This window comes from Danio aesculapii, chromosome 7 (assembly GCF_903798145.1).
Source record: "Danio aesculapii chromosome 7, fDanAes4.1, whole genome shotgun sequence".
NCBI classification, from domain to species: Eukaryota; Metazoa; Chordata; class Actinopteri; order Cypriniformes; family Danionidae; genus Danio; species Danio aesculapii.
In genome coordinates this window covers 49,368,820-49,390,314 of record NC_079441.1, presented here as the reverse complement: position 1 = coordinate 49,390,314, position 21,495 = coordinate 49,368,820, and the positions used below count along the sequence as shown (strand labels likewise).

The 21,495-nt window shown below is 35.6% G+C and overlaps 1 protein-coding gene across 1 annotated transcript in view; it reads left to right on the top strand.

The window, feature by feature from the left end:
* Nucleotides 1-20,563: 20,563 nt before the first annotated feature.
* Nucleotides 20,564-21,495, top strand: part of hsd17b12b (hydroxysteroid (17-beta) dehydrogenase 12b) — a 42,158-nt gene continuing 41,226 nt past the window's right edge. Inside the window, exon 1 of the mRNA XM_056462051.1 lies at nucleotides 20,564-20,851. Within this exon, the coding sequence (XP_056318026.1) occupies nucleotides 20,698-20,851 (154 nt within the window). The 5' untranslated portion in view covers nucleotides 20,564-20,697. The remainder of the gene's footprint in view (nucleotides 20,852-21,495) is intronic.

The window sequence follows — 21,495 nt, the reverse complement described above, 5'->3', positions numbered from 1 at the left end:
GAGCAGAGATGCTCAAACTAGGGCCTGTGGGCCAAAGTTGGCCCATTGTAACCTTTGATTTGGCCCGCCATCCGAGAAGAGAGGGAAATTTTTTTGGCAAGGATTGAGGTGAATGCCTTAAATACACACTGTCAATTCTAATTTTACGTAATGTAACATTTGTTAGTTTTATTTTTAAGCTACAAAAATCAAACTTATGAACTTAAATAAGTAAATGTTTCAATTAAAAGTAAAATGAATCCTTTTTTTAAATCAAACATACGGATAGACCACAATTCAGAAGTCTGACTAGTGAATTCAGCCTTAAACTCCATTGGTTAATAAATGGAATTCTTTTGTTTTCATTATTATAGGTTCATTATAAGTTTATTTAATTGATAATTTAATAAGATCAAAGTAATGTTTTCTATTTGTTTTTAAATAAATTAGGAAATTATCCATTGCAACTTTGTAATACAGCTTAAAATGTTTAATTTGGCTCACGGCCCTCAATCAGTTTTGGTTTTTTGTCCTTCATGAGAAAAAGTTTTGGCACCCCTGATCTACAGTTTATAATGCTCAAAATGAAAAAGTTCTAGATGCTTAAGTAATGTAAATCAATTCCACCGCACTAAACCTTTTATTATTTCGGAAACAAATATGTGAAATTAGTCCTGGAGCAACACAGAAAAGTATTAGGTCAAAAGCCACACATCTCCTGAGTATATGATATGAATTTGATGCCAATTAATTATTTTTCTGAGACGATGTCTTGTGATTTTCTCCCTCTCCTTGTTTGTGGAGAAGCTGTCTGATGAGCACGCGTATATTGAAGGTTTCGAACAACTATTTTAGTCTTTTCACACACCACTTTTTTATGTTATCCTAAGTTTGACCACAAGGTGGCTGTGCAGCCTCGTGACATTCAGTACATGAAAAAAATCAAACAAAAGCATACAGAGGTTCATGTTTGATACTTACTGTAAGGTGTAAATAACCATTAACAGTTCTAAATATATATATATACACTTATATTAATCCACTGTAAGAGTGCCTATCGATTTTTAAATCAGCATTTATAGTTTTATTTTATACACATCCTCGCTTCTCAGTAATAAATAAACGCTAATCCTCCTAGCTGAGCATGTAATCTTGGGTTCCCATTAACAGTACAAAACATGTCAACTCGCTACTCGCAGCAATGCACCTAAATCTGGATTTATATATAGAAAACAGCGCTCAGCAGAAGTGGCTGGACAGCTCAGTAGTAACACCGCGTCTGCTTGAGTGCCACACTTCCAGGAGAGAAACCTCCACATCGCCATCAAACCAGAGCCCCGCCCCTTCTCTTTGTCAGCTGAATTAATTTGATACTATTTTTGAATTTCTGCGTTTCCCAGGGAAACCTAATGACGCAATGACGTCAATGCGGGTCAATAGCACAGCGATAGGCTGGTGGCGGGGAAAGCTGTGCTCTCCACCAACAGAAATGACACTGCTGTATCCAAGAAGCCCTGCTGTCCGTTCAATTAACAGTGTGGCTGGAGAAATGATCAGCGACCGAACGCGTTTTAAAAATGCACAACTGTCAGTGACAAATAAAATGGTTAAGAAAGCTGCGTGATTTCTTACCGTGAGTGAGCGCGCAGATCTTCTTTACGCAGAACATCGCGTTTGTCTATGTAAAACAAGTTTGCGGGACGCCAGCCCTCCTTTAACTTCTCACTAATCTAGTTCAACGTCTCCCCCCACCCCCAAAACACACCAGGGGCGCTGATATTTTCTCTAGGTATTTCTCTTCATTCAAAAAAAGAAAGAAAGCGAGTGAGTGAGCTCATTCACGCAGTGAGCAGCGCTGTGGTCCAAATGCACGCGCACGTCTGAGTACTCTGGTCTTGTCCAGATTCCTCTCCGAACACTGTGCGAACATCACTGTTCACCTCGAGAATACAAGTACGCGGTGAGTGACTTCTTTCCGTTTCACTTCTGAACTTTTGCGAGGTTTTAAACGACTTGATTGTGGGTTTGCACTGATCATGAATGAACTCGGTGACAACTTGATTTTGATTCCATGTGGTCGCATGCTAGAAGATGCACAGATTTAAACAACATGGAAACACGCTACCTCTGTGTTTGCACGATTGTAACTCGTCCCGCTTTGTCATACACTTCGAAATGTATCTCTAATTACTTTTCATTGATCTCGATAGTTGTCAGGAGTGTTATAATCGCAGATGATGGTTCGCCCTTGATATCATGCGGCTCTCTCACAACTTTAAACTCACTACTGCGATGTTCTCACAGAGTGCTGTTCTCATTGTTGCCGAATGGTCACGATTCGCGCTGTTGTAACATTTATGAATCGCACTGACATCTCCGCTACACTTTTAGAGTGTGTGTAGTGCGTTTTAAAAAGAGCAAACATCCGGATCAAATAATGAAACTTTTTTTTCATGAAGTCAGTCGTGTTTTATTTGTCCTTTTAACTGGATTTAGCAGATGTGGAACGTGCATCTTTTTTAAATACTGTAGCAAATCACATCACTACGAAAATGCAACTTGGGATGTCTAGACTGCACACACTGAGAACAAAGAAAGCCCCTTACACTGTTCGTCCTATTGAAACGAGCGGGCGGCTGGTTCAGCACCACGGACAGCGACCACACGACTACAACACCGGCCTCTGCAACAGTATAGCAACAAGTTTACTGATGCAGAGACACGATGAAACCAAGGAATGTGTGTGTTTTTTATGTTCGTCAGCGTGCGAATCATACATTCTCATTTAGTTTTTTTTTTAATATAGCCCAGTGTCTCTTTGCATGCTGCGTCAGGTGTTTGCAAGGACTGATTAAACTCTGGGCTGCGGCCTCAAATGCTGCAAGTAGGGCACCGAGCCCAGCCTATAATTCTTGGTCTTACAAAGCAGCATCCGTTTTTACAGTTTGCAATTGATTGTTGTGTTTGCATGGATGCGCTTTGGGATGAATTGTTCTAAAGTCTTTTTAATAAATGGCCTAAATCGTGGCTTAACTCTTTCGTAAAATCGTGATCAGGTGGATTTTCGTGAGGCCTGTGATCCAGATTTCACTGGCAACGTCTGCTCGCTTTGCATCATCATTATCATCATCCGCCGTTGAAACAACCATTACATGAGTGTGTGTCCGGTTTTATTGCATGTAGTCTGGTTTAAACTGCGTGACTTTGAGTAAGCTAAGATTAGAAACAGTCGTGTTTTATGTGTCCTTCTGTTTTCAAGAAAGAGTTTAATCCGCGTGTCTGCTCTTGCTCTCTCGCTGACAGAATGGATGCGTTTATGTGCTGTGCACTCACTTCTCCTGCTATAAGAAATGTTTACATTTTTCTAATACCTCAAGCATTTGTCATACTGTCGCCATTAACGATAAAACGACCACCGAATCCAGCAGTAATGTCTTTCATTAAGGGATCGGGCGAAAGGAGGAGAACATCTGAACGTGACGTCAATGCAACCGACGCAGCTCTGGATAAAGGAGAATACAGAAACACACATTCTACAAGCACATACATAATGTACGTTTCCGGTTATTGTAAATAAATATTGTTTCTATTATTAGCCCTTTAATTGGGGCGTAGCATCGGTTCAGACCCCTGCATCCATTGCAATAGAAGCAGAAAACACAATTAGTAATTTCTTGAGGATGCCATGTCTTCAGACCCGCGCGTCACGATCCTTTACGCAAACAGGGTTGGAGAGTAGATGTGAACGCGCATGTCACGTACAATTCCTCTGAGGAGCGTTTGTGAGTGCCTTTTTTTCCTCCAAGTGCTCTAAAAATAGTAACAGCTTGATCCAGAAATAGACAGGGGTACCACCCTCATATGCAGCCTTCGATTTGAGGCATAAAAACACACCAGGACGGCACGTTGTGTACTCTCGCTGTGTCCTTGTGTCATTGAACGCTTCATTCAGTATACCGACACATGTATTTCTCTCATCGAGGGCTCCCTCCACCGGCGAGACCCCTCTCGATTTCCCGGTGACCTCGGTCGCATGTTCTAGCCTGAAAAAGGCTTATCTGGACGCTTCTGTATATGGTCACTTAATTCAGCACGCGTGGGTTTGGTTAATGCACGCATCAAGTCCAGGGAATCACCCCGTCTACATTCAGTGAATGAAGATGAAGGATGATCTCACAGGAGCTTGATTTAATCACGAAAACACTCAAATATGAAAACAAAAGTCCTCTTGGACGAGCTCTTTAAATAACATAACAAACATTATCATCATTCGTGCTTGATATCATATGACGAAGCCTCTATGATGCAGAGGAGCCGTCCGCCACGACTGCTGCTGAAAATCGTGCCATTTCAACGGTGGCTCCTAAATTGAAGGTTCGTCATTGGCATAACGACCATGAAAGCTTTGCATTTCACAAAACGTTATTTATAGGCGAGCTCAATGAAGTTCTTTTAATAATTAAATGCTGGACTACTGTTGTTTTAGACAACCAAAAAATGTTTGTACTATGGCATCACGGAGAATAAACCCTAACTGGAAAGAGTGGAAATCACACGATAGAGCCTCTACAACTCATAGGAGCTGTCCACCGTCGGTCGTGCTGAAATGAGTGCCATTTCACTCACAACCTTTCAACTAGCGCCCGCTCCAAAGATACACTCATTTCAGATCTTAACCGATGAGTAAAGCTGCCCTTTCGTGGCCTCCGTCGTGTGGAAAGTTGGAATCATGTGGAAAGAGTACTTGTGCCTGTGCGTCACACGCTGAAAACTGCGCATCTGAAAAAAATCCTTAATAATTCACAACATCACATGCGTTTAATAATTAATTTCCTGCACGACTTTAAGGTTAGTCTGGTAACCCTGTTGAGAACACCATCTTGAACCAGCCTAAGATGGTTGGCTCGCTGGTCTGGACTAAACATGACCAAATTGATCTTCCGTTCTGATCAAACCCTAAACTGGAATCCCTCTAAGAGGAACCCATTAGACACAATGGCACCTCAAGATCACGTCAGTAGCGACACCCTTTTTTTTTTTTAAGGAAAACCCTCAGTGTTTGTGTGTTAGCCAAAGCGTCAAATCTAGATTTGTAAACAATCCGGTTTGTTTATAGAGCCAAACGCGTGGTCTGTGCAAAACCAGCTCGCCAGACTAAACGCGTAACTGCAAAATCTCGGTCATGCATATGGTTTGTGTTCATCACTTCAAAGACCAATCAATTCTTCGCGTTTGCCAAACGCATGAAGTGGGTAAGAGCCCAGCGCTGCTTGGTAATTCGTTTTTGGCGTGCGCTTTCATCGGAAACAGCACAGATTGGCGAGTCGTGACTGCTAAAATGAGTAATGCGCGTCGGCTGCGTCAGTAGGGGCAAAGCGCTGGGTGCCGGAGACAGATGGAGGGAATCGTGACTGACTGGAGACTTCCACAAATGAAACCACAGCCTCATCATGTCTCCACGAGCGAGCTATCTGTTAAATATTAGGGTCTCGCTGTTCTCCCCTGTCACTCTCAGTCCTGACCTTGGAATCCGGAGGCGATTCTACACATTCACAGAAAAGCGACTTTGAGTGTCGGGCTCTCCAGTTAGCGAGTTGATGCGTGCGTGTGCATGTGTGCTCGTGCTTGTGAGGTTATTTTATGGTTGTGTGTGTGTGCGTGCGTGAGTGAAATGTGTGGGGTATCCAAATATAGCCAGACTCTGAGAATGATGTTCATTATTTTATGAGACAAGGAAAGAAGAAAGCTTTGGTGGCTGCAGACCTTGTTTACACGAATCTCGGGGAACTTGTGGTAAGTGTCCAGATGGATCATTTTGTTTTTATAAGCGCACTGTTTGATTTGGTGAGATGCGTTTTGTATTCGAATGCATCATTCCATATGCTTTACGAAAATACTCTTCTTACTGATTAACCATCCGAAATCCGTATAATATAAAATCTAATTTAATCAAATAATATAACAACCCTTCTGTTATTAGCTAAACGGACGCGCGTTCGGGTGAAAAAAGCGCGCTTCTCAAAAGGCAACGACGACGCACATCTATTAAACGCATTTCGCACACCGGTGGAGAATTAGTTTTCTATATTTTTCCTTTTTTCAAAAAGGGGGGTCCCTGAGTGAGAAGAGCACGGATTGGTCGAATGACGAGGTTTTCTATGCTCCAATGAAATCTTTCACTGCTCTCTATTTACTGTGAGCTGGAGCGCAGTAATTCCCCTCCTTCAACAGATCTATCGACTGACAGGAGTAGATCAGCTTTTTGCCTAACCACATCACGAACAGGAGAATATGTACAGTATGGCCATAGGAACGGCACCAGAGCACGGATAAAAAAAAGGACGACGCGCGGGCACGGACTGGCAGGGACTCGCGCACCAGAGCGGATTCTGTGCATTTCTCCGCGAATGTGTAGAACTGGAGTCTACTGCACACGGTCCGGCCATTGGCTGTACAACAACATGGACTGTCAGTGATTATGGACCAAGCCTGCAACTCAGATGCCACGTTCAAAGCGTATGGAAAAGTCTTTCACGAATCTTTTTGCGGTCTGGGCTTGCTGTTCTCAACTATCAATGGGAAGCCCTTACCCCAAAAAGCATTTGCGGAGGGCGCACACGGCGAATAACAGAAGAAAGCTCTCTCTTACTTCTGCTCCTCATGGATACCATCATTGCCAGAATGGCACACGTTGCAATTCTCACACAAGTTATTATGCTAATGCTTTTTTTCACTGGTTTGTTCGCTATTTTCGTTTTTAGCACCCCTATTTAATGGCTCCAACCGCGCCTTATCAGTTTAACGTGTGATTTATTTCTGTATATTAAGAGTAACGGTTGGGGACTGCATGCCTACTAAAGCTAACGTAAACGATACAATGCTTGACTTTTTAACCATGTGAATGAACAACCGAATTGAAGCACAAATGCAATAAAAAATATTACATCTGGATCGTGACATCTTATTTGGAGTTTTGCAGAGACGCAGCCGACGAGCGCGCGCAGGTGCTGTTGCATACACGGCTCGAAGTGTGTTCGCAGAGTTTACATACGATTGATAAACACGACTCCAGTGCGTTTCAATGGAAACAGAGTACTCACTAGCAACCGATGTATGGACGGGAGGATTTCTGAATGACTAAAAACAGGCGTGCTCACTATAAGAGCATATGATGTTTACTTACAATAAGAATATTGGGCTCTTAGTGTCACGTGCTCAAAAAATAAACTTGTTCACACTTAACAAATTAAAGATTAAATCCATACACACAGATAAGAAAAACTTCATAATTCATTCTGAAACTTAGATTCATCCACACTCCAACACAGACTTTAGTTTGATCAATTTTTTAAATTATTATCATCATATCACTTTTGCATAGGTTGTTTTGATGACATAATAATCAGTAAACATGCAAAGCAATACAAAAGTGCAGCATTACTTTAAAAATGCACTACCAAAGATGAACTTTTATTATGCATTCATGATGCTTCAGGATCTCCAAAAGCATATGCGTTTTAAAATGATTGCATAATAATGCGAGACCAGTTGTTTTCTATAATGCTGGACATTTAAACTGTACTAGGATCAGACACCGGGACTCCGTATTTCATCTATCTGATTACAGTAAAATACCTGTTTAATGGACTATTCCACTACGGGCGTTCTGGGGTTTGCAGAATTATGTGATACATTCAGATTCACCAGTTATAGGTGTTTCTTTCCTAAAATGTTCTCTTTTCTCTATTTGTCGCAGTCAACAGATATATTCCCTAAAAACAACAACAATAATAAATATATATTTATATCTTCCCTCTTTCAAAGGCAAAATTGTGCTGCCTCACGTTCAGGCCTTTTCCCATTCTGGCTCCATTTCATTTCCAGTCACGTTCTCTAATCAAGCAGAAAAAAACCATTCAAGTAACTCACTTTGTCCGGTAAAGTAAGTCATTTTTACATAAGACTAATGTATAGCAATAATGCGTGTTAATTTGTGCGCAGGTTAATCCAGCCCCAGGGTCTCTGAGCTAAAACAGAAAAGCAGACAGGCACACACACAAACAGAGAGAGAGAATCCGAGTCAACACATCAGGAGAGTCCATGCCTAAATAACCGATGCCAGGCACGTGAATACTGACATTTCTGTGTGTTTTCTCAAAATCCTTTTCATCATGTCATTGATTTTATAGCTACTCTATGTCAGATTTTTATATTATCTAATCTTAAGGCTCTAGATCATTACCAGATGCACTTATTCCATTTTTAAATCAAAATATTCATGTGAAAATTGTTCATTAAAACTAAAATATGATGTGAGATCGACTCTCCTTCTCTGACTCGACGTTTAAGAGGTGATGCGTTCACATCATGACCACCCTAAACCATGTGCGCGAACAGAGGATTGTTACTTTGCATTAATTCATCACTGAGAAAATAAACCTTCACATATCCAAGAGATATTTTCAGTCAGTGTGGTCATATATCAAAAGATCTGATGTGTTTGTTTTGGTAAACACACCACGCATTACGGTCAAAGCTCAGATGATTCTCATGTTGTGCAGCTCAATGAATTGCTCTTCATGCTCATAAGCTACTATAAATAATCAAGTCTTTCAGAGTGTTTTGTAAAATAATTGATCATTTCAGCTGCAAAGTTTCCGTTTGTGCATCGTTGCGCGTTTCTTATTGTTAGATGAGTAAGATCTGATTATAATATCTGCAAAGTAAACGATTAATTAAAGGTTACATATTTGAATTCAAAAGGGAAAGGGGATACAGCAGTGTTAACATATACATATATAGTTTTGCATGGTGTTGTTAATGAAAAACTAAAAGGTTGTATCATTTTCAAATCTTTTTTTAATATATTAGAGCTCAAATATGACGTGAGATTGACTCGTCTCTGATTCTATGTTTAACAAATGATGCACTGACATCCTAACTTCTTTAAATAATGAACACAGTGGATTACTTCCTGTTAGTTCATCATTGAGAAAAGAAATGTTTTCAAAGACGAGTGATGTTATCATTCTTTTGTCAACGTGCTAAAATGTGTGGAGGATCACACACCCCACACCATTACGGTTAAAGCTTAGATGAGTCTCGTGTTGTGCAGTTCAATGCATTGCTCTTTACAGTCGTGAACTATAAATAATCAAGTCTTTCAGAGTGTTTTGTAAACAGTTTCTTTCAGTTTGTGCATCGTTGCGTGTTTCTTATTGATAGATGAGTAAGATCTGATTATAATATCGGCAGAGTAAATTATTAATTAAGCAAGGTTACATATTTGAATTAAAAAGGAAAAGGGGATACAGCACTGTAAACATATGTAGATATACAGTTTTGCATCATGTTATGAATGAAAAGCCAAAAGGTTGTGTCCTTTTCAAATCTTTTTTTAATATACAGTGGAAGTCAGAAGTATTAGCCCCCCTGAATTATTAGCCCCCCTGTTTATTCTTTTCTCCAGTTTCTGTTTAACGAAGAGAATATTTTTTTCAACACATTTATAAACACAATAGTTTCATAACTAATTTCTAATAACTGATTTATTTTATCTTTGCCATGATGACAGTAAATAATATTTGACTAGATGTTTTTCAAGACACTTCTATACAGCTTAAAGTGACATTTAAAGGCTTAACTAGCTTAATTAGGTTAACTAGGCAGGTTAGGGTCATTAGGCAAGTTATTGTATAACGATGGTTTGTTCTGTAGACTATCGAAAACATATATAGCTTAGAGGGGCTAATAATTTTGACCCTAAAATGGTTAAAAAAAAATAATTAAAAAGTTATTTTATTTTAGCCGAAATAAAACAAATAAGACTTTCTCCAGAAGAAAAAATATGATCAGACATACTGTGAAAATTTCATTGCTCTGTTAAACATCATTTGGGAAATATTTAAAAAAAGAAAAACAAAAATCAAAGGGGGGCTAATCATTCTGACTTTAACTACATATATATATAAACTAAAATATCTTGTGAGATTGGTTGTTTAACACATTTCCTATCCGCTCTAAACAATGAGCACACATAGTGGATTGGTACTTTCTTTAAGTTCATCATTGAGAAAAGAGATGTTTCCAAAGACGAGTGATGTTTTCATTCTCACTCATTTTGTCAACATGCTAAAATGTGTGGAGGATCAAACTGATTTGTTTGTTTTTGGTAAACACACCACACCATTACGGTTAAAGCCCGGATGATTCTCATGTTGTGCAGCTCAATGAATCGCTCTTTACAGTCATGAACTATAAATCAATCAAGTCTTTCAGAGTGTTTTGTAAAAGAATTAATCGTTTCAGCTGCAAAGTTTCAGTTTGTGCATCACTGCATAGTTTTTTATTGTTATAACATCTGCAAGTTAAATGATTAATTAAGCAGAAAGCAGTGTTACATACAGCACTTTAAATGTATACAGATATACAGTTTTGCATCATGTTATGAATGTAAAGCCATTAGGCTGTAACCTTTCAAATCTTTTATTTTATTACTATTTTAAAACTAAAATACGATGTGAGATTGACTCTCGTTACATTTAACAAACGACGTGCTCATTACGCATCCTCTCTAAGCCTTGAGCACAGACAGTGGATTGTTACTTTCTACCTATTACTCAACTACAAAACAAATGTTTTCATGCTCACTCATTTTTACAATGTGCTAAAATGTTTATGATCAAACTCACTTGTTTGCTTTGGAAAACACACAGTGCTTTAAGGTTAAAGCTTGTATAATTGTCTTGTGCAGTCTTTCAGAGTGTTTTGTAAAACATTTAATAATTTGGATTTCCCATTTTCAATGCATCAGTGAGTATTTTCTATAGTTAGATTTGTAACATCGGATCATAATATCAGCAAAGCTAATTATTAATATACTGAATATCCTTGATTAATGTTATGAAAGAAAGGCCAAATGTGTGAAAGCATATCTGATTTGATCAGCATTTGAATGAACTGGACACATTTTTGGGTGAATAATACTTTTGTACTGTGCTCTTTTTATTTCCACATAACATAAATGCAAATCAATTCTTTGTCTTCCACTAGTTCTACATTTAGTGTGAATGTTCATGCTAAGCTTCTGAAATTGTTCATTTTTTTTGTTTTATAATGTAAACATAGTGTGAGATTAACTCTTGTTCTCTGACTTTGAGGTTAAGAGGTGATGTGCTCATATCCCAACAACCCTGCACGTGTACAAACAGTGGATTGTCATTTTTTTTGGATTGAGTCATTAATCAGGAATGTTGTGATGCTTTCATCCGTATTTTTTTGACATACGGTCATACTGTATATGTGTATAATGGGAATGGATGTTTTTGTATTAGTAAACACACCACACGTTGATTCTGATATTGTGCAGATAATATAATTTCTCCAGGCAATAACTACTATAAATAATAGTAAAATAATATTAAATGAATTGCTAATGAATTAAGAAGCACATTTTCAGTTGTATATGAGTCAGTGTGTATTCTTTCTGGTTACATTTTGTAACGTCTTACAATATCTGCAAAATCAAGTTTTAGTCAAGCAAAAAGCAAAGCAATAACAATATACACGTTATTTGCAGGGGTTTTGTTCAAACTACTTAAATAAAATGAGCTAAAACAGCACAATTCTTGAGATTTTTTTGGACAACTTAATCATTTTATTTGTAATCCACTTTAAATTGTAAGAACTAATAAATTTTTACAGTGTATACACTGAAAAAAATGATTCAAGGATGATTCCTTGGATTTACTCAATTTTTTTTTACGTTGAGTGGTTGTAAACAATTTATTTGGGCTAAATTTAAACAAAAAAATTAAGTTGAACATGGCTTAATTTAATTTGTTTGTTTAAATTCAAAACAAATAAATTGTTTGCAACAGTTTTGCATGCAACACTTTTTTCAGTGTACATTGAACTTTTGCTGCTTGATCAAACTACGTATTTAAAATAAGTTGAAACAACACAATCTGTAAATTTATTTGCAACAACTTACAGTAATTGTTTTATGTACATAATTTATGTAACATAAATTGAAATTTGTAAACATGAATAAGTTAACTTAATTGATTTGTGTTGGGACAACATGAAGGAATTAAGTTAACTTATGAATGCTTACAAAAATAAGTGGATTGAACATAAAACAATTGATTTAAGCTGTTGCAAATAAACTTAAAAAGAGTGTTGTTTCAACTCATTTTGAATACGTAGTTTGAACAAACAGCCAATGTCATGTTTTGCATCCATGTCAAATGTTTGAATAGAAAAATGGGACTCAGCACAAATTCACTTTACTCTTTTAAAAATTCACGCTTTTTTATTAGTTAATTTTTATAAATTAATTAAATTAATTATTTAATTAAAATAAATTAATTAAATAATTTATCAATGTCTGAATTCATTCAATAGATTTTTGGGGTGAATTAAATTTTGTAATCAGGTTCTCTGATTCATGCAAATGTTCATATTACACTTTTTTCATATTACACAATTTCATTTTTAGGGGCTAAAACTAAGAGAGCAGCTCATGTAAATGTCAACCTTGCCATGATAAAAAATAAGCTTTAATCAAAATAGCAAAAGCCTTATTAAGTTGTTTGTGTAGGCTTGTATTTTACAGCACTGTAAAAACAATACTCAAAAATGTCTGTCAATGTTTTTAAACTATTTTATTTGATTTGCCAATTTCATATCTAACAAATGCATAATGGAGAGATCTCACTTCCATAACAAAGCCTTTTCCTCATAAATGCAAAAATGTCAAATAAAATAAATATTCGTATCCATTTGATTAGTGTTATTTTTTAGAGTCATGCAGTTTAATTCACAGAATGTCAACTAGATGTTTTATACTGTAAACTTGCACACCTTTTTTGTGGTCAGATCCATAATACAAGCTTATTTCCCTCATTTTAAATATAAAACACATTTAGAGATTGATATTTTTCAGATCCCTTAATTCTAGTTGTTTTGGAAATATATAAAGATGTTTGAATATACTGAAAACATTCCCTGTAAATTTACTTTTCAAGTTTTTTTTCTGCACAGCACATCCATAATGCTGGAATTGCTCAAGGTTGACTCTCGTTCTCTGACTCTACATTTACCAAATGATGCACTCATCTCGTAATATCTCTAAACCACGAGCACAAACAGTGGACTGTTACTTTGTATTATTCATCAGTGAAAGAAAAAAAATCTTGTGATGCTTTCATTCTCATTGATTTCTCTTCAATGTGATCATATAGAGTTTCTGACTTGTCTGTTTTGATGACAACACATTTACAACAACAGTCATGAACTATTATAATCAAATCCTTTACAGTGTTTCATAAAAGAATTCATCTTGTCTGCTGTCTGTGCATCAGTGTGTGTTTTCTATTCTTAGATGTGTAACATCTAATTATAATATCTGCAATGTAAATTATTAAGCAATGCGATTATTAAGGTTTTACATGAATTTACTTAATATGGTTTTGTTTGATTTATCATTACTTAATAAGATTTATCATTTATTGTCACATACACTTTTAAGGGAATATAAAATAACAATCCAGTCTCAATTAAACTTGATACAAAAATACGTTTTCTAATATGATAGATGCTATATTGACTTTTTATTTTCAGGTTAATTTAAATACAGTATTCATTTTCCAGCCCACTGTAATTTTTGCATGAAGAATTTGAGTCTCTGTGTAAAGTGGAGACCCTGCTCTGAAAAATTGTTTAACCTTATAACACAGGATCTGTACACTCATTTCCTATAAGGCATATATACAGTCTACAATGTTTTTATTAAGGCTTACCGTATTGTTTAAACTTGCCGTTTCATTACTTAAAGCAAGCTGTGGTGTAGACCAGTGTTTCCCAACCCTGTTCCTGGAGGCACATCAACAGTACATATTTTGGATGTCTCCCTTATCTGACCCATTCATTTCAGGTTTTGAAGTCTCTTCCAATGTTCCGATGAGCTGATTCAGGTGTGTTTGATTAGGGAGATTTTGAAAATGTGTACTGCTGGTGTGCCTTCAGGAACAGGGTTGGGAAACACTGGTGTAGACAATACAGATCAATGATTCCAGACTTCTTGATAATAATGTGTGTTATCAGTCGGCATCTCTTATTGTGTGCTTATTTTAAATCTGAATAACACTAATTACAATTTCTTTCTTTTCGAATACAAATACAGTCACACTTTACAATAAGGTTACATTAGTACACTTTACTTAATGTCCTTATTAATATGAACTAATAATAAATAATACTTGTACACCATTTATTAATCAGAGTTCAACATTTGCATTATTAAAATCCATAATCCATGCTTGTAAACATTAATGCACTTTGAGTTAATGTGAACTAACAACAAACTACCCATTTAGCTATTTAACTAGACATTTGTTTTGTTCCCTGCTAGTGTATCAAAGCACAATATGATGTTTCTATTATACTATTTGTCTTAAGGTGTTTTTGTGAGATTTATATTACACTGGAATATTTACAGATATTAATTCTTGAAACAATATGAAATGTAGTTACATTTGATTGATGTATGTTTTAAACAAACCATGCACTGATTATTGTTTGTGCTTGACATTGTGACATCTTCACTGTCAAACATCCTGGGGTCTCTTGTATACAGTAAACGTGGCATATGCACAAAACGAGTAGAAATGTGCTTACAGAATTTCCCCAACACACACACACACACACACACACGCACACACGCGCACACACACACACACGCACACACACACGCACACACACACGCACACGCACACACACACACACGCACACACACACACACACACACACACATGGGAAAATGCATGCAGCTATAAGTAAATCCTAAGTAAACATATATAAATGAAATACTGACTGAACCACTTTAAATAATCATTAATAAATAAATAAACATTTATTCTGGTGTATGCTCACCTTTAGGAAGGCTTCCATGCATTTGTTTTATAAATCAGACCCCAGGTCACTTTAAATATTGCAAAATCCTTTTAAATAAGATGAACTGACTTTAAATGATGTGTTTTAACAATTTTGTCACGCAGGATCAAACCATCTGAAAACCGATTCAGGACTGCACCTGCCAAAATCACTCCTGACCAATGCAGATAACTGGCTGGATATTTTCTCTTGTGCTTTCCACCTAAGATCCGTCTTCATATTTGTGAAATAAAATCTTAAATGTTAAGTTAGACAGAATGATCGTTCACTTACGTGCTGCATGCCTCAGGTACTGTATGTCACTTTGAAATAATATCTGATTTTCAGTAAGTTCCTCGGTCAACCTCCATCTCTAAATACGATCTACAAGCACAGAAGGACAATACACTACATCACAAATGATGATTTCTTATTTCATACAATTAAACACTGTGATTTCAGTTTCCATACCTCATAGAAAGAAAAGGGGAGAATCAGTTCAGTCTGAAATTGTCTTTATTTTGATTGTTTAAATTAGGGCTGCACAATATATCATTTCAGCATCGATATCGCAATGTGATCATTCACAAGTCACATTGAGAGCATACACAATGTTGAGTCTGGATTATAATTGATCATTTGCCTAATTTTTTGAGGCCTGAGTTTGTACTGTTTTTAAGTTTAAGAACGACTAATAGTTTACATTACGTTATTTACATTTATACAAAGAAGACTATGCAGTATAATTTCACATTTGATTATATAATTACTGTAAACCTGCTTAAACACATTCGTATCTTTTCTTTATAGTGTATATATATATATATATATATATATATATATATATATATATATATATATATATATATATATATATATACACACATACTTGGAAGATTAATTCCTTCCAAATAGAGATATTTAAGACATCTGGTGACATTGGATTCTTATCACAATGTATATCGCAGAACAACAAAATATTGCAATGTTAGATTTTTCCAATATCGTGCAGCCCTAGTTTAAATGATAAACAATATATTTTTAGAGGTAAAACTATTTAAGTTTGTGTTTTAGACGAGTGTATTCATGTTAATGGAAATGAAATTTATTTTGTCTGCTTTTCTTATCAGTTTACTGAGTCAAACTATTTATCCACATCTCTTGTTATAAGTCTCTGGATGTTTTACACCTGCCCACTCATTACAGTTTTCTTAATCACCAGTGTCTTTTGTTATTTATAGATTGCATTATATTGCTAAGTATTATTTATGATTTGCACAATTAAACACATTTTGTGAACACAATGGGTGATCTCTTACATTTTTCACAACAGCAATTTGAAATTCTACATATTTTAAATGACAAATAATATAATTTCAGAGCTACTAAACTACAAATAATTCTGAATGTGTCTTTGAGATAAAATGTACTTGTGTTTTCCCCCTGAATTAATTATCTAAAAGATATCTAAAAATAAGGTAATCTATGAAAACCATCTTCCCTTTCCACGGCATATTTAAATTTATAAGTGCTACAACTAGGAATGGGACGATAAACGGTTTTAAGGTTTACCGTGGTTTGGAAAAGTCAAGGTAATAACACCACAAAAAATTTCTGTTGTACCATTCCTAAGGTATACGTAAAGGGTTCTTTAATGTTTTTTTTCATGTATTGAAACGAAAACAGCAGAAGTCAATGATTTATTTGAATTATTTAGCCTGACATGTTTACTGTAACAAAATATTTTAAATGTTTCCTAAAATGAAATTTTGTAAAGAGACTTTTATAAAGAACTTATTTTAAAGCAGTAATAACAATACCGTGATACCATGAAACCATGATATTTTTTTTAAGGTTATCATACGGTCAGAAACTTGATACCGGTTCATGCCTAACTACAATTAAATAATTTGTACACATACTAATCCATTTAAATGAAATGAATCAATGTACTGGTATACTGATGCAAGAACTCACCATTACTTTGTAATGTATCATATATTTACTGTAAGGTCTTATGGTAACAAAAATACAATAACATTTATATGTCTGAGTAAGAATTATATTAAGTAAAAACAGTTATTTGTATGTCTCTTTTAAGGATTTTGATAATTTATGGTCACACACACACACACACACACACGGATTATATTGCTGTGTTTTTTATTTCACTCAATCTCCTTTTCGACATTTGAAATTAATGCAATTTTTACATTTGAAGTGATTATTCATTCATTCATTCTCTTTTCAACGTAGTCCCTTTATTAATCAGGGGTCGCCACAGCGGAATGAACCACCAACATGCAAACTCCACACAGAAATGCCAAATAACCCTGCCGAGGCTCAACCCAGCCACCTTTTTGCTGTGAGGCGACATCGCTACCAATTGCGCCACCGCATCGTCCATTTTAAATGATTAGTTTTCTTAAAATGAATTTACAACTAAAAATAATATATATATTTAAAATAAATTTGACTGCTGGACTGCTCCATGATGGATTTTTTATTTGGTGATATTATTATTATTAGATTGCATTACATTATTAAAATAATATAATATTTGATTGTATATTAAATAATAATCACGTTACAATTGTATTTGTTTAACTCTCACCATCCAAAATATGGTAGAAATCGATATTATATATAGTTTATAGTTATAATTTGTATACTTAAGCAGATTTCCCGGGGCCCTAAGCGGCCGCTTACCTCGCTTATTGGTTAAATCCGCCCCTGCACACACACACACTCACACACACACACACACACACACACACACACACGCACACACACACACACACACACACACCATTCACAAACCAAGCAGTGTCTGTCAGGCGGTCAGATTTCCAACATTTTGCTTATAAATGATTTCTCTTTGTGTGTAATGATGTGAATATTATGCCTTTGTTCATCTTTCTATTGTCTGTATTTTTAAATAAAGGTTTTTTAAAAACATAAAACAATTTTAATTGACTAAATGTGGTCAGATCTGTGTCTTTTCTGTCTGATATGAATAATTTAGACAAACATATCATGTTTCAAATGTTTCATATTTTCCCTCATAACCAGAATTACGTGTGGTTTTAAAATGTTGATTGTAGCATAATAAAAATTAAGGCTTGACAAGAAGACTTAAATCAGGCATTTATAAATAAAAAACATTAAAGCTGTTCAACAGTATATGTGTGGTAAGATTTTTGATGAAAATATACAACAATTTGTTTCATCCTCTAAATCAAAAAATATGTTTTGTGGATGCCATAAAGAGGTTAAAAAAATGAATGTTTTCTTTTTTCTTTTAGTTAAGCGTAGCCTAGTAAATGTAACTGTCTATACCAGGGGTGGGCAAACTCGGTCCTGGAGGGCCGGTGTCCTGCATAGTTTAGCTTCAACTCTAATCAAACACACCTGAACATGCTAATCAGTGTCTCCAAGATCACTAATGATCTATAAGCAGGTGTGTTTGATTAGAGTTGGAGCTAAACTGTGCAGTACACCGGCCCTCCAGGATCGACTCTGCCCACCCCTGGTCTATACTGTCATACAAAAGGAGGTCAACATTGTGTTTGGTGTGATTTGTGTGTGTTTATCTTTTTCAAGGATCTGAAACTATTTCTATTAGATTTCATTTTTTAGATTTCAGAAGTCAAACTTTTTATCAACGTCTCTTGTTTTCTTAAACATCAATGTCTTTTATTGTTTGCTCTTTTCTGTGCTTACTAATTAGTAAAAGGTATTTCAAAACAAATTGGCAGTAATTTGGTAGCTTTCCATTTTTATATGATATGATTTTTGTCTTTATTTATTATATATTCTCTATTTCGAAAAATAAATAAATAAATAAAAAGGTTTGAAAAGTAACGAAGATGCACCACTGACTTTTTCTTAACATTCTTTAAACTTATATGTTTTTAGCATAAAACATTGTGATTTAATTCAGGCACAGTGGCTAATAGAAAAGCAAGAAAAAACAAGAGAGAGACTGTAGTTATACGAGCACAGCAGTATTAGAACTGATAAGTGAATATAGTTAAACAGTAAAATATATAAGTTGTTTGTTTTATTTTTAGTCTATACATAAAAAACTAAATATTAAATATTTTAGGTGCACCTGAAAAATATTTGATCTCTATAGACTATTTTTTATAATGATAGTGCAGGAAGAACCAATACATATACATAGATACATACATACACACATACATATATATATATATACAGTTGCTAAAACACATTTCTCTTTTGATTATCACAATTTTATTATCAATAAAACAATAATAATAAAAAAAACAATAAATTGCATAAGTTAAATACCAATTGCAAAAATAAACTCTGAAAACACTGATATTACAGACAGTAAGGAAACAATTAACACTGTTGCCAGGCCATTGTGTCTATTTTTGACATTTGAATATACCTGGTCTTTCTAAATCCACTATTAATTTTAGATTGGGGGATAACATATGTACATACACAAAATATTCTGTGTTAGCTGCACATTCATATTCATGACAGCTTACTTCATGCATTTACTATTTATTTATGTATTCATGTATGCCCTTCTACAAGTGTTGGATGGATCATGTAACTGCTAAAAATATTACTGGAATTAAATGTTTAATTTATTAGCTTGTGAACGAAAACCTTTAAGATACTGTGTTCTCATGGCATATTAGAGTAAATTGATTATGATTTTTAAAATTATCTTCTAAATATTACAATATAACTTTTATATATTTCAACCTGCCAAATGCGTGAGCTGGTTTTATGCTGTACTTTAGAGGATTTTTGTGTTGAAGATGAAGATGAATAGAAGAATATGAACACAAGATTGTGATAGAGTAAAACATCATTATGCGACAAGATGCTCAAGCTCCAAACGGTCTGAACATGCTCTTTTGAAGAAGTTGTGGATTAAAGGTTATCATAGTTAAATAAATAATGTTTAGTTTCTTGCACAGACCAATCGTTTTGTTTTATGAGACCTCACCTCAAGTATCCTCAAAGTATCATCAGGAGCCAGGGGCATTAACTTTGTTTAGCCTATATATATTGTTTTAAACTATCTATGTGTCATTTGAGAAGACAGAAACTTGAATTTTATGAATCATGAACCAGTTTCAGCTAAAAACATCTTTAATGTTCGACTGAGGAATCAGAACCCATATTGTTATCTTGGATGTCTTCTCGACCTGAGGGCGAGTTCTTCACTTTTAACTAGCTAACTTATATTAACAAGGGAATAATTATTGTAAATTGTAAGCAAATAAGACAGGCATTTCAAGATAAATTTTTTGTTAGGCTTTCTTCCAAAATGTACAGTTTTATATGTGCCGTTCATTTGTGACATCATGACTCTTTCCTGATGTTTGACACAATTTCACAAACGGTAAATATCTAAGTCTGTATGTAATTGTTCCAATTATTGTTGACAACCCATGATTCTGACAATTATATAATTACTTATAATATTTACCTTTCAAAATACCAACCATTCAAATCGTCCACATCTCTCACTAATAATTCACACACACCTTGAATCTCCGGTCTCTCGATAACATGAGATACGAGTGGGCTGAAACCTGCTGATGAACACGCAGAACTTATATCCAATCAGAAAGCAGTCTGCAGAGTGATGGAGCAGTACGTCATCAACAAGGAAGCGGATGTGCTTGAATCCGACAGCGTGTAGCATCCCGGCTACTTGTATATCTGAAGAATCTGCGGAAACGCTTCTGATTACTGGTGTGTGACACACAAAAGCACCTTGATTCTGCTGTCATGGAGCCGCTGGCAGATGCGCTGTTCTGGGTCGGTGCTGTGACTGTGCTCTGGGTGTCGGTGAGCTCTCTGTGGTGTCTGATCAACGGGATTCGAGTGTGGATTTTGGGCAATGGAAATCTGATGAGGGCGAGCGGTCTCGGCAAATGGGCAGGTTAGTAAACGAGCACTGGACTGACAGAGGTCATGAACACTTTCACTGTTCAGGAGAGTCAGTAACTGTGTGTCAATATGGTAACATAACAGATTCAGTCTGTCGTGATGAGGCCCGGGGTTTTTCTTTTCTTAAACTTTTTCCATATGACTTCCATTGATACTCTAATCCGATTGACGGGTCCACCTTCGATAATACTATTTCCGTGTCATCTGCTGCTGTGCTTACTTCAGCAGAAAGTGTTTAAAATTGCCCTCCTTGAACCTCTCATCTAATTGAGGTGAAGTTGGTTTTATATTCGCACATTAGGATTTTCTTCATAACAATGACATTTCAGAAAAGTATTCTTTGCAAATTCTAAATAGTTAAATCATATTAGCAGCCTACAACCATCAAATTACAACATTGTTCACAGTCAAATAAATACTGCTAATGTTTTTTTGAAATTAATTAATTCATTTTCCTTCAGCTTAGACCCTTATTAGTCGCCACAGCGTAATGAACTGCCAATTTATCCAGCATATGTTTTATGCAGCGGATGCCCTTTCAGCTGCAACCCAGTACTGGGAAACACCCATACACACTCATTCACACACATACACTACAGCCAATTTAGTTAATTTAATTCACCTATTGCGTATATC